A 13148-nucleotide genomic window follows, 5' to 3' on the forward strand; every position below is an offset into this window, starting at 1 on the left:
CCCGTGCTCCCTGGGCCTGGGCTAGGCAGCCAGGCCTTCAGGCCTCCCACCCAGCTGCTCAGCTGCCCCTGCTTCCTATGTCTGCATCCTGAATGTCTGTCCTTAATTCCTCCTCCCCACGTCCCCAGCACAGCCCTGCACTGCCCTGGCTGTTGGGTTCCCGTGGAGAGGAGCCGATGCCCGGCACACTCGCCTCGGGCTAGGTCAGCTTTCTGCGCTCCAGGGAGGCTGTGTGCTTCCTCTAATTCTTTCCTGTCTTCGAGATGACTAGGGCATGGGCCTCTGTCATCACACTGCTCCAGAAGGCAATTCTAATCCCATTCCCTGTCTGTTAGCTACCCTTGTGGTTTCTGGGCCACTCCCAGCTCTGCTAAGTAAGGGTCAGGGCGAATGTGGCCTGTCCACCCTTGCCCAGGGAGCTGTCCTCCTAATGTGAGATGTCCCTCAGCTTTAGGAGGGTACATGTACTGCAGCAGCGGGAAGGAAGCACCCCTGACCAGCCCATGGAGACGGATTTATCATGACCGTCAGCGAGCAGAGGGGAGGTGCTGCGTGTGAAGGGCTTTGGGAAGGCTGCACAGCTGGGAGGGATTATCTGTGTCTGCGTTCCCATGTTTGGGTGAGCTGACCCAGGATACCCCAGGTCGGGAGTGTCCCAGTGATTGTAGGTACCAAGGCATGTGTCCACAAGGTGTGGAATCCCAGGCTAGGGCTGGTTCAGTTCTGACTGCGGGATCTGAGAGAGACTAGCCAAGCAAGCCCCTGTCCTGAAGACATGGAGATGGGAGATAAGCCAACACAACAGGGACCCAGTTACCAGATAGTGCAGACCAAGGCTTGGACGAGATAGAATTGGTACATGAGGTGACAGCCAGACCAGCCACAAACAGGACACTCCTAGTGCCAAAGGGCGGCGCTTAGTCTGTAGATTGTCCTCCAAGAGGAAGGGAGAAAGGCAGGGCCCAGCCACTTTAGCCCTGCAAAGGATTGTGAGCCCCAAGAAGCTGAGAGATATTCTCCATCACTGCCCCCTATTATTCTGTGCCCTCAGCTCTGAGATAAATTGGGCAAACAGCCCTGGACTGCCTTCCTGACACCTGGGGACCTACTGTCCATCCAGCTGCTTCTGCACAGGTAGGCTGGCTGGCCAGCTCACACACCCACTTCTGTGGGCAGCAGGCTCCACGCTGCATGATTCTCAGACGTACTAGGAAGTGATGATGGGGTGAGAGAGGAGCCTTAGTCATTTCATTTCCTCATTGGGGACAGTGATCTAGTCCTGCAGAGGCAGGAGCTCAGGAGTCAGACAGACTCGAGCTCAAATCCTGAGCATCTCAGGCTGCATGTTCTTGGGCAAGTCACATACAACTCTGAGCCTCAATTTCTGTTACGTCGAAGGGAGGGTAATTGCAGAACCCACCTCACAGGGTGGTTGTGAGAGTTTAAAGAGACACGCATGGTGCCTGGCACATGGACAGCGCCTATAGATTGTGGGTGGTATGAGTGTTACCCAGAGCAAATACTGCCTGGAAGAGCCCAGCAGTGGGGAACTTGTTGCCTCCTATATCTACAAAAACTATTGAGAAACTCGGCGTATCCAGGAAGGGCAGTAAGAGCCCCCTCTGGGCACAGCCATGTGTCATGTTTAGTGACACAGCTGAGCCTGGGAGGGCAGGAGTCAGCAGGGGAGGGGCTGGGGAATAGGACATGATCTAACGAGTAATGGGACAGAATCCGTCTAGTTGGCAAAATGCGGTCTCCAGAGAGGATGCGGACTAACAACAGCTGGAGTATAGTCCAGACACCTTTTTGGATATAGAGCCAGCCTTGACCCCTCCTCCGCTGGGACCCTGGGAACTTCCGCCACGCCTTCCACAGCCTTGAGCTCCAGCAGCCGCGTTCCTTCCACCAACTCTGCTCGGAGCCCCGTCGATAGCAGTGAGGTGGACACCCAACCCGAGCGGGCCAGTCGGGTCCTCTGGCTGGGAGTTGGCTGAGAGGAGAGGGGCTTCAGGTCTTTGCTGGCACTCAGACCAGGAGGACATGTGAGCTCAGAAATTCCATGCTGGGAAAAGCTGATCCATGCACGAGACACAGAGAGAGACCCTGCAGGAAAGGGAAAGGGAAACGACAGAGAGAGAGGCTGAGAGAGCGGATTCCTGGCCTCTTGAAGGCTTTCCAGGCAGTTTCTGGTTCCTGGTCCTTGTGAGGCCCAGCTGTGTCCCTGCTCATGGACTCCGGGAGACACCTCATGTCCTTATGTAACCAGCTTATTAAATGAGCTGGACCCAATCAGGTGTAAGAAGAAACCAACTTTATTTTTCCGCAGTGTCCTTTCCAGCCTACTCTGTGGATTAGTTCTTTTCCCAGTCGATGCTGAGAACTTAGCGGGCCCCGAAGTCCCTCTGCTGTTAACAGTCACGTCACTCCAGACCATCCAGTGTAGGGGTCAGAAGTCTGGACTCTTACAGCCGGTCCTGCTGGAGGCCTGGGGTGGGGGAGGGCACACGCTCAAGTGTCTCCACCAGACCCCGCAGTCCTATTGCCTCCCTCCTGGTCCACTGAGCTTTGTGGCCCTTGGGGTTGGAACAGACGAGACAGACAAGGGAGAGGCAAGGGCCTCTCTGATGTGGCCTGTTCAGCCAGAACCCAGAGCTGGCACCCTTGGGTATGCCAGCTGCCCAAAGCACCCACGCTCTGTCTTTTCCCTTCTTCCTGTCTTTTCTCCCTCTTTGTTGCTGCTGCTTCAGAATTTCCCTTCGGGGCACCTCTGACTCAGCTCCCTTCATGGGGCAGTGCTTCTCCTCTCGCTGACCACTTATGGCCCTTCCTTGGCTCCTGGGCCTCCTGCACCAGCCCCTCCTCACCATCCAGGCTGCCCTCTGGTTCCTGGGAACTGTGTCCTTGCCTCCCCGCCCGCATCGGTGGGCTCGCCCTTTGCTCCCAGCGCAGTACCAGCTGCCTACTGCTCTCCACCTCTGGCCTGCAGACGTGAGGTGTGAGTCAGATGGCAGTGCTTATACTCACCCAGGCCACGCTCTTGGAATGGTCCCTGGAAGCGCCTCTCACTGATTGAAGGAGGGGGGAGCATATCATGGGGACGACTCATCCCCCCACCCCGGGATACTTTTTCTGCGCCTCTTACACAGGCCGCAGGTGGGCAATCAGCTAATGCTGCAGAGCCAGTTTGGGGCCACCCCCTTGCAAGGAGGGTCTTGCACCTTTTGCTCCAGAATGTGGGAGCTCTTGGCAGCTGTGATTTTGTCCTTAGCCTTTTGAGACGCGGAAAAAACCGAGGCTGAAAAAGTGCCTGTTTTACATTTTGTTACATTTAAAATGTTCCTTTTTTGTTTAATCCAGTTCTCTAGCTTTCCTTTACTATAACTGAGAGTTTTTACCAGACTGTACGAAGCAGATGAGGTGCTCTTGGGAGATCGGGGGGACCCCTTGAGCTCCCAAAGAGCACCTGCGGAGTATGAGCATCATGGATTCCCATCCCCAGTGTTTGCAGTAGTTCAAGGGTTTCTCTTTCAATCTGGATCGAATTGGCAAGGTTCGGGGGAGGGGGCCCTGTTCAGTGTCACTTGCTTGGGGAACATCTCTGTCTTCCTGCCGTGTTCTGCACACGAGCCCAGCAGGTGGGTGCCCTCCGCTGATCAAGGTGTCACTGACTTCCTTCTGGATCTGCAGAGGCACTCACCATGGAGACCTTAGTAACAGTAGGACCCCTATGACTGTAGGCCTTAAAAGTCCCCAGGTGGGATGGGCGAGGAGGAGGCGTGTTGATGTTTGCTGGTTGTGCCGAGTGCTGTTTGCCGGCAGGGGAGCGACTCCCTGGGCACCAGGCGCGCTGCCTGAGCACAGCCCTCTTGTCTCCCTGTTCTCTTCTTTGATGCTGTTGGTTTGGTAAACTTGCTCCCCTTCCTCCATTTTACTTCAGGGAGAGTGGGTTCCACATCTCTGATGGGCTTATGCCTCCCTCTCCTTCCACGTAGCCGGGGTATGATTTGACCAAGACCCAGGTTTGGGTATCGGGGTGTGTGGGGTTGGGGAACCAGTGGCGTCAGGCCCTGCTTTTGTTTGGTTCCCAACTAGTTTAGTAAAGGGTTGCTCCCCCTTGTCCAGTATGGCTTTCCAGAGCTCTCTGCTTTGGGGTTTGGACATAAGACCAGTGACTGGTAAGGTTGGCCCTGTTTTCCTTTGCTGTCAATCCTTGCGTCCCACACACCCGACTGCAGGTATGGGAGTGGGTGGGTGTGGTCTGGGCCAAGGTTGAGGACACCTAGTAGTGTCCAGATTCCACTGTGACCCCCAACACTGACTAGGCATTTGGGTGAAGGGAGCTGAGAACTCTTAGTGCCTGACACCCAGAACCTTCTGGACTAACTCCTGCAGGGGCATTTTACCAGCAGTCTGTCTGTGAGCCTCACTTTCTCCCCTTCTGTGAAGTGAGGGGAACAGTCCCTCCTACACAGGCTGCCGTGAGGTCACGTAAGAAGACACAAGTCCAATTCCAAGCACGTAGTAGGCTTCAGTAAACATCAGTCTCTCCACAGTACGACTTTGCTAGAAAAAGCTCTCATATGGCAGCATTACTTTGTCATTGAGAAGAGAGATTGGTGAGTCCAAAGGTTTAAGTACATTTTAAATTTTGATATATACATTGCCAAACTGCTCTTCAAAAATATTGAATGTTTTTACTTCCATCCAGAGTACATAGAGTACATATTTCTCCATTCCCTTGTCAATGTGGAGATTGACATTTTTTCGTCTTTCCCAGTCTGCTAGGCACCATGTGATGGTTTATGCTTGATTTAACGTACAACTCTGGTGATTACTGAGGTTGGCCTCTTTTCTTGTTTACTGGCCGTTTGTGAGTCTTCTAACGTGTTTGTGTGCTTTACCAAGTTTTCTATAACAGTGTTTGTATCTTCTTAATTTGAAAGAGTTCTTGGTGTAGCATGAATATTAATCGTATACTTTTCTCTTGTTTAATATTTGCCTTTCAATCTCAGTCATGTTTTATTTTGTTTTGTTTTTCAGAGGGCGAAAAATTCGGGACTTTCTTTAGTCCTATCCCTTCGTCTTTTCCTTTATGGTTTTGGGGTTTCTCATCAGGCCCAGAGACGCCTTCTCTACCGACAGATTTGTTTTACAGGAAGGTGGTTCTGGCAGCTAGTGTGGAAGTCGGACTGGGACGAGGGAGGTGGAGGCACAGGGTTCCTTGGTCTGGTGGGAAGCCTGTTGCTGTGGTCGAGGGGAGAGGGGAGGAGGGCCTACACCAAGGCAGAGAAGAGGCCTTGCACGGAGGGGTGGGTCGACCTTGGCCAGGGGGAGGGAGGAGTCCTTGCTTCTCACCCAAGCAATTGAGTAGATGGTACCATTTGGTGAAATGAGACCAGACCTGGGGAAAGGTGCTTCAGGTGTTGACTGCACTGCTTGTGTCTGGCAGAGACATCCAGGACGCAGCTAGACGTAAGGAGGTGGGGCTCCAGGAAGCCATCTTGGCCTGAGGTACTGTCGTGGGACTCCTCAGGGCAGAGCTGGAAACCAGGGATAGGGAAAGTGTGATTTAATTGATTTCCATGGATGAATCTCTTCCTGGTTTTACTCAAAGAGGCTCTGGTATCGGAGGTCCCAGGAAGGCATTCTAAAACAATAACGCACAGTGTAGATACATCCAAATAGCACTGATGGCTTTTATTGCAGATGTGTCATTACAAGGATAATCTGAGAATATATTAAAAAAAAAAAAGTCCCTTTTATATACACAAAACATGCTACATGGAACACTTTGTGAGACTGCTGAGGTAATAGGCACACAGCCAGATGCGGACAGTACCGAACGTTCCAACATCTCGCCCACCCCGACCCACGTGCCCTCTAGGAGGGTCTCATCTTCTTGTTCATCCCTTGCTCCCTGCTTGGCAAGAGTCCCGGTAGTACCGAGCCTGATGCTCCGTGGCTAACAGGACTAAGAAAGCCGCTGCACTCTGATGTGCTGACCCAGGGCTCCGTGGCCCCTGGTTATTCAGTAACTCACGACAAGTGGCTAGTTCTCATTTTCGTAGCGCTTGATCTCCGGGGAAGTGTAGTTTGGAGACGAGATGTGGACACTAGTCAGCCTGAGAGCATGGGACCTTTGGTATGTAGCCATTTGGGGCTCCCAACGATTGGATGATGACTTCTCTTCAATCGGATATCTGCTGGCAAGGTAGGTTATTATTTCTGTGAAGGTTAAGATGACAGGTAGGCTAAACTGTGACTGGAAAATACGAGACTGCAAATACCATTATCCTTGTGGCCAAGAGTTAGCTTTTGGGCCTGACTTTCCCTTTCCTGACCACGTGGAGTCCATGCTTTCCTACTCAGAGGCTAAGGAATCTTGCCTGGAAAGAAAGCACAGGGGGACAGAAAAGGTGAGGAGTAAGTAGGCAAGGAATAGAGAAGAGCAGAAAAGGTGCCTGGAACAGAAGTGGCCGGGGACTGGAGCACGGAAGGCACATAATTGAATGGCATTGAATGCATGGATAGGTGGGTGGATGGGTGGGTGGTGAAAAGTCCTGAGAATGAGGAGAAGTATAGAAATAAAGAGGGACGGGGATTTTGAAATTGGGTTAGGTGCCAAGGGGGACCTTAAGCAAGGAAGTTGAGAACCCCTATGTGAGAGAATAGTACTGTAGACAGTCCTGGAAGAATCCAGGCCTGTAGACACCAAGGATTGTTCTTTGAATGAGAGCTACACAGTCTGTGATCTGCCCTTAGACTCAAGTAATACAACATGAATGAAATGCTCTTCTCCTAAGAGCAGAGCTGTTGGTAACAGCCTCAGCATCTGAGAATTGAATATACTTGTATTTAGGTATATAAGGCAAACCTATATATGTATCTAGATATACGCCACGTGTATATATCTAAATGCATATATACATGGTATACACATAAGTGCACAAGGTCGGCTCACACACGTGTATATTATGAAGGTGTTTTGCAGTTGTGTTTTTATTGCTGGGGCTTAAGTTATTTAAGGAAAGACTTGTCTGCCGTCCTGTCCTGTCTGGAAACACGAGGGGCTGTCTGATGTGGAGAAGAGTAGTAGCAACAGAGAATACCGCTTCGATTCAGTTGTATCATCTGCCGCAGTGACTTGGGAAATCAGAGTCCAGCGTCGCAGTCCTCCCAGTCCCGAGGTGAGCTGGAAGGCGGCGCTCTCTGTGCTGGGCCAGCACAGTCGGGCAGGCTCCCGGCGGCCACGAGGGCTCAGGAGGGGGGCCAGCCTAGTGGAAGGTGTTGGGGTTCGGCCGGATCATCATCACCACCTTCTTGAGCGAGTAGGAGCCTCCTCGGAACTCAGCCCAGTAGACTCCGTCCTGGTAGCGGCTCCGGTAGTGGCCCCCGCGGTACCAGACCCCGTTGAGGTTGGAGTGGGCACAGGCATTATACCACCAGCCGCCCTTCTGGTAGTGGGCACAGTTGCCTGCAGGAGAGAAAGAGCGAGAAGGTCTCAGGGAGGAGGTTCTACCCGTGTCCACTGTCTGCTCGGGAGGCTTCCGAGGGACCCCCTGTGGAGGCATTTGGACCAAGGGTGCCTGAGAGGGGACGGGGCCTCAGACCTGCCTGCTGACTAACGAGCTCTGTGATCTTGGGCAGGCAACTTAGCCTTGTTGAGCCACTGAATTCTCATGGTAAAATAAGGATGAGCGCTCTGCCCCCGCACAGCACGGGACCTGTGTGGGAACTGAAGGAGGCCACGGATTAGCCCAGGGCTCACTGCAGAGCAAGCACCAGGGAGCAAAACAGAAATGACCTGAGGTGGGCGGGTAGAGGGCCAGTTTTTCTTAGGAATGTTTTTTAAGAGCTGAAACTATTAGATCAAGAGTCTTTATAGAATGACAAAGGAAGTGTTTAAGATGAAATGTTCCTCTATTCCTCCCAAGCCTGTATTCCAGCCAAAAACAATTTTTTTTTTCACAAAAGCAAGATATTTTCATAAAGTTTCTGGCACTATCATATCATGCTGGATTTTGCTGCCAAGGACAAGCAGTTCGGAACAACAGTAAAAGTGTGGGCAAGGTACAAGCGGGCGTGCAGGGGCATCGCCCTTCCCAGGACGGGGGGGGGAAGACATTGTCAGACCCAGGGAGAGACCCCACTCAGGGGAAGGGCTGCCCAGTCAAGTTTGTGGGTTTGGGGGCCCGATGGGGCGGGCAGCTCTGCTCCAGGAGAGGCCTTGGGGCGAGGTGAGGAGGGAGCAGGCCGGCTGAGGCAGAAAGCCGAGAGGAGGCTCAGCCCCAGGCACCCCCCAGAGCCCCAGCAGCCCAGGTTTTCCCAGAGTTTTTCTCTGGCTCCTCTGGGCCATGACCCGCGGCCACGAGGTCCAAGCGGCAGCATCGGATTTGGAGGGCAGAACCCTTGGCACGCCACAGCCAGCCTCCCGTCAGCCAGTGGACGCCCCTCCTGAGCTTGCCTCGCATGCCTCCAGGGACAGGGAGCTCACTGCCTCACATCCTCCGACCCTGCTGCTGGACAGGCCTGACAGTTGGGGTCACAGAAGAGTCTGCTCCCTGCTCCCCATAATGGTCCTCAAGAAATGCTCTAACCAGCCTCTCTGTCCCCAGAGTCTTGACAGTTCTGATGAGGGTCATCTTCCTGCCCTGCTCTTCTGGAAGTCTCGGCAGCCCCGGCCTCAGATGGCACGCTGCCTCCTCGGGGCCCCTGCGTCAGGGTCAGTTCTGCACCAGGGAGTAGGTAGAGGTGTTGGTGTTTCCCCCAGTGTGGTGAGAACAGTCTGCTGCTGTAGGGACCTGGAGTAGGGATCCCTCCTCAGGATGTAGGCAGCCGGGCTTGCCAATGAAGTGCAGGTGGTTCCTGGGACAGTCGTCAAAGGGGAGGCTGTGGCCTTTAGACTGGGACCTATCGGGGAGCTGGGGCAGGAGGGGTTTGCCCATGAGAACAACCTTGGCCTGGAGGCGGGCTTGGCTCCTCAGGGACCAGCCAGCGAGGGCCCAGGGGCCCTCATCTCAAGGAATTGAAGTGTGGAGCCTTGAGATGAATGTCGGGGGTTGATGTCTGGACTCAGGGTTGGACTGTGTGTGTTTCTTACAATTTTTTGCTTTTTCCCTTGTTTTTTTGTTTAATAAAGACCTGGACTTGAGGCATGTGATCTTGGACAGGTCGTTTCATCTCTCCTACCTGGTTTCCTCTCATAGCTTCCCATAGCACTGCCTTGACAGTACACACTAGAGACTGCACCCACTCAGAGCCTGACTCCGCCAAGTCCCAGACGAAGCACTTCAGGCACATTCTCCCTTCTCACCACCCCGCTACGTCGGTATGTCCTTATTTCCAGATGTGGAAACGGGCCCAGAGAGATTGAACAGCGTGCCCAAGGGCACAGGCATGTAGGAGGTGGGGCAGCGTTGTTAGCCAGGGTGTAACATGGGGACATGTCGCCGTGACACCCAGTGCCTCAGGCAGGGAGTGATGCAGTGCACAGCCCAGTACAATGTCCAGCTTGGCCCAGAGTGGCCCTCGGATATGTAATTTGTGTACCTCTTTACCTTCCCCTTTTTGTAAATGCCATGCTGACCCAGCCTTGCGAAGGGGATCTGTGGGCAGAGGGCAAAGGAGTGGGCCTTCAGGGGATGGGAACGGGGTTGGGCAGCTGGGCCCTGGGATCTTCCCGTTCTCGGGCCTGGGAGTCAGAGGCTCGGCTTTGACCTCTTTCCCCTGCCCTGTACATGGGTGTGACGCCACTGGTCCTACCTGTGTAGACATCATGGTCCCTGTCCAGGGTGGTGAACTGCTTGCCATTGTGCCAGGTAAAGGAGTCACCAGCGTTGCCATGGTAGCGCCCCAGCCGCAGCTTATAATACTCGCTCTCAGGCTCCAGGCGGAAGCTGGCATATTCTGCGAAGACCTTGCGGCCAGACCAGTCTTCCATGGTCACCAGCAGTTTGTAGTTGCCTTGGTTCGTCAGCCAGTAAATGTTCTCCAGGCCCAGCCAGTACTCGCCGTCGATGTTCCCAAACCCTTGCTGGGGAAAACGTGGGCAAGCATTAGTGAGGAATATGTAGTGCGCTCAGCCAGCAGGGCCCGGCTGTCAGCTGCTCAGCACCAGACAGAGAGGCCTGGAAACAGGCAGAGCAGAAGGCAGGCCTGCATTTAATTCCCCACTCCCCCACCTGGCTGTCACTTGATGAGTCACTTTGCCCGTCTGAGCCTCAGTCATGCAACACTCAAGACTATTTAGAGAGTGCCTGTTTCATGCTAGGCATCGTGTGAATGTGGGAGACGCTATGTTACCTTCCCTGCAGGGTTGCTATAAGGACACACGTAATATGGTAAATTAAGAGCCTAGGACACAGTAGGCATGCAACATGAGTTCCTGGGACAATTCCCTTACCTTCTCTGAGCTTCTGTTCCCTTCTCTGGGAAGGGGCTGTGTGTGAGGGTCCCATTAAACTAATGCACAGGTGTGAGCTGTGACAAAGCATGCCACATCCACCTGGGCACCCTCCTAGGTCTAGAATCCAGTGGATTTGTTATAGTTTTTCCAAGTATTTTTGGGTGTCATCAGCTGAGTGGTGGCCACTTGAAGTCTTGAAAAATAGGTGGATTCATTAATGATAATAATAGCTAGTATTTAGTGAGTACTTACGGTATATTGGCACTGTTGGCAGAACTTTCCGTAGGTTATTTTATTAACCCTCATGCCAACTCTGTGAGCTAGGTACTATCATTATCCTCCCTAGGGTGGGTGGACTGAGGCCTGGGGAGGCCCAGGGTCCCAGAGTGCGTGAGGGTGAGCCAGGATTTGAACTAAGAACCCAGCCTTAACCACTGCACCTACTGCTCTGAGGAAGAGAATGTGGAAAGGAGGCGGAAGGAGTTAGGGTGTCTTCAGGAACCTCTCAACTAGGAGGCAGAGGAGAAAGAGGAGAAAACAAAGGCATAGGCTGGTCAGGAGGTGGGTTGGAGGGCAAGCAGGACAGGACGGGGGCATGGCAAAGCCACGTGTGGGTGTCGTGGTCCAGGGAGTTTGTCGGCTCTGCAGGTGTCAGAGGCCTAGGCTGCATTCACTGCTCTCCCCCTTCCTGTCTGTGCCACCTTTTCATCTGTAAACTGGGTCCAGACCAGTCTCTCCCTCCTGGGGTTGATGTGAGAGCAAAGGAGGTAAGGAACGGAAGCACCCAGCGCTGCGCCTGGCGTGTGGCAGGTGTCAGGGAACTCAGCTGCCCTCGCGTCCTCGGTACCACTTCTTTGTTCAGAGGAGCGAGACAGGTGTGGGGTGGAGCCCTTGCAGCCTTTCCTCCTACAAGGAAGAGCATTCAACTTCCCAGGAATTGGGAGCCCAGAGGATGAGCCCTGGAATTAAGACCCAAGTATTCCCACAGTTCCCCAAAACGGGCTGTGTGGGAGATTTTCCCGGGGCTTGGGAGCCTTGGGACTTGCCCCTTCTGGGCTGTGAGGACAGGTCTTTGAGAGCCCCAGCTGGGACCAAGGTGCTCCCCACACCTGGCTGGGGTGAGGGTCTACTGCACCCCAGCATTTCGAAATTCCCACCCCATTCGTGGGGCTTTTGTGGTCCGAACCCCTGTCTCTGTCCTGCCACAGTTGCCAGTGGGACAGCGAAGGAGCGGCTGGTCCCCGCAACCCTGGTGGGTTTGCAGAAATGGCCCCGTCAGTGTCTTCCTCCCTTGGGCCACACGGGCCCTGACGGGCAGCAGGCGCCTCCTTCAGAGGGCCCCGGCAGTCAAGTGGGCAGTCCTCACCTTGTACGTCTCCCAGTTTCGGAAGAAGTTGACCGAGCCATCCAGGCGCCTCTGGATGACGGTCCAGCCCCCGGGGTCGTGTCTCTGGTCGCACCACACCTGCATGAGGCGGTTGGTGTTCTCTGGCTTCACCAGGTAGATGGAGCTGGTGTCGTGGCCGTCCTCCAGGGCCTGCAGGCAGTCTCTCCAGGGGCCTGGGGACACAGGAGGGCGGCGTCACAGACCTCCCTGCTGCCCGGCCGCCGAGCCACGTCCTCCCCCTCCCCCCACCCCTGGCTGCGACCCGCACAGCACGGCCTCGGGCAGGATTCCAGCTGGAAGCCACAGACCTGCAGGGTGACGGGCCTGATTTGGGTAGCCCAGGGCTAGGGGTCTGGATGCCTGGGTTCTGGGCGCACTTTCACCCCTGACTCCCCCATGGTGTGATTTGGGCGAGCTTCCTTACCTCTCCAAGCCCTCGGTTTCCCCAGTTTGTAGAAGGGAGATCATGTTTACCTCATTGGGGCTGTAAGGATTGCTTGGATCGTTTGTGTGCAGTTCCTGGAGTGATTTTTTCTTTTAAGTTGGTTATATTGGCAAAAAGAGATGCGAGCCTGCTGAGAGACAGCAGCGTCCGTCAGCACCGAGCGGGCTCCGCCCGGTCAGTGAGCCGGGCTCGCTGCCCCTCCCAGCACGGCTGACTCCACGCCCGCCTTCCCAGCGACGGTGCTTGGTGACAGTCGCTGCAGTTTTTGTAAGTGAACTTCCATGGGGGTCACAGGGGCCCAAGCAATGCCCAGAATCTGTAGCCAGAGGTTTCGGGATATTTCTGGGATTCAGAGCTGGCCTCCAAAGACCTTTTGGGGGGGCCAAGTTTCTGTTCAGCTCCATCTGAATTTTCCAAAGGAGGCTCACCGAAGGCCAGGTGCTCAGAGCCCATGTTTCGAGGTCCATGCGCTTAAAGGATGGTGTCTAGGGCACCTTCCAATCCATGGCTCTCTTTTGAAACTGAGACGAGATGGGTTCTGTGATCTGTGACGTCCCCGAGCTTGGGCAGCCCAGTCAGAAGGGATGGGTGTCGCTACCGTAGGTCTCTCAACACCCCTCCCCCACTTCCCCTGGTGGTTTCCTGTGTTTGGACATTGGTCACGTCAGCAAGAGGGTACAAACCCGAGTCGCCAAGGGCCAGATAAGCTGGCTTCTTCCTTATTGATCTGAGAAAACTTGCGAAGTTTTTTAAGACCTAACCATTGAACTGTGTATTTACAATAAATAAAATCACCACACATAGCTTCAGCTTCTCTTCAGAACAATCCTAAACTGAGAATGGTTAAGACCAAACGTCCTAAGAAAATTCCATCTTATTCTATTAATGTGTATGTTTATTCAACAACT

General features: G+C 54.0%; 2 protein-coding genes across 9 annotated transcripts in view; one reads left to right on the forward strand and one right to left on the reverse strand.

Moving 5' to 3' along the window:
* RALGPS1 (Ral GEF with PH domain and SH3 binding motif 1) overlaps positions 1-13148 on the forward strand; it is a 292098-nt gene that overhangs the window by 151957 nt on the left and 126993 nt on the right. The gene's annotated exons all lie outside the window — the stretch shown is intronic.
* The window catches only part of ANGPTL2 (angiopoietin like 2), a 34394-nt gene continuing 26931 nt past the window's right edge, over positions 5686-13148 (reverse strand). The window contains exons 3-5 of the mRNA XM_057548194.1: positions 11775-11968; positions 9766-10036; positions 5686-7477 (exon numbers count right to left, since the gene is read on the reverse strand). Of these exons, the coding sequence (XP_057404177.1) occupies positions 7278-7477; positions 9766-10036; positions 11775-11968 (665 nt within the window). The 3' untranslated portion in view covers positions 5686-7277. The remainder of the gene's footprint in view (positions 7478-9765; positions 10037-11774; positions 11969-13148) is intronic.

This window comes from Balaenoptera acutorostrata, chromosome 6 (genome assembly GCF_949987535.1).
Source record: "Balaenoptera acutorostrata chromosome 6, mBalAcu1.1, whole genome shotgun sequence".
NCBI classification, from domain to species: Eukaryota; Metazoa; Chordata; class Mammalia; order Artiodactyla; family Balaenopteridae; genus Balaenoptera; species Balaenoptera acutorostrata.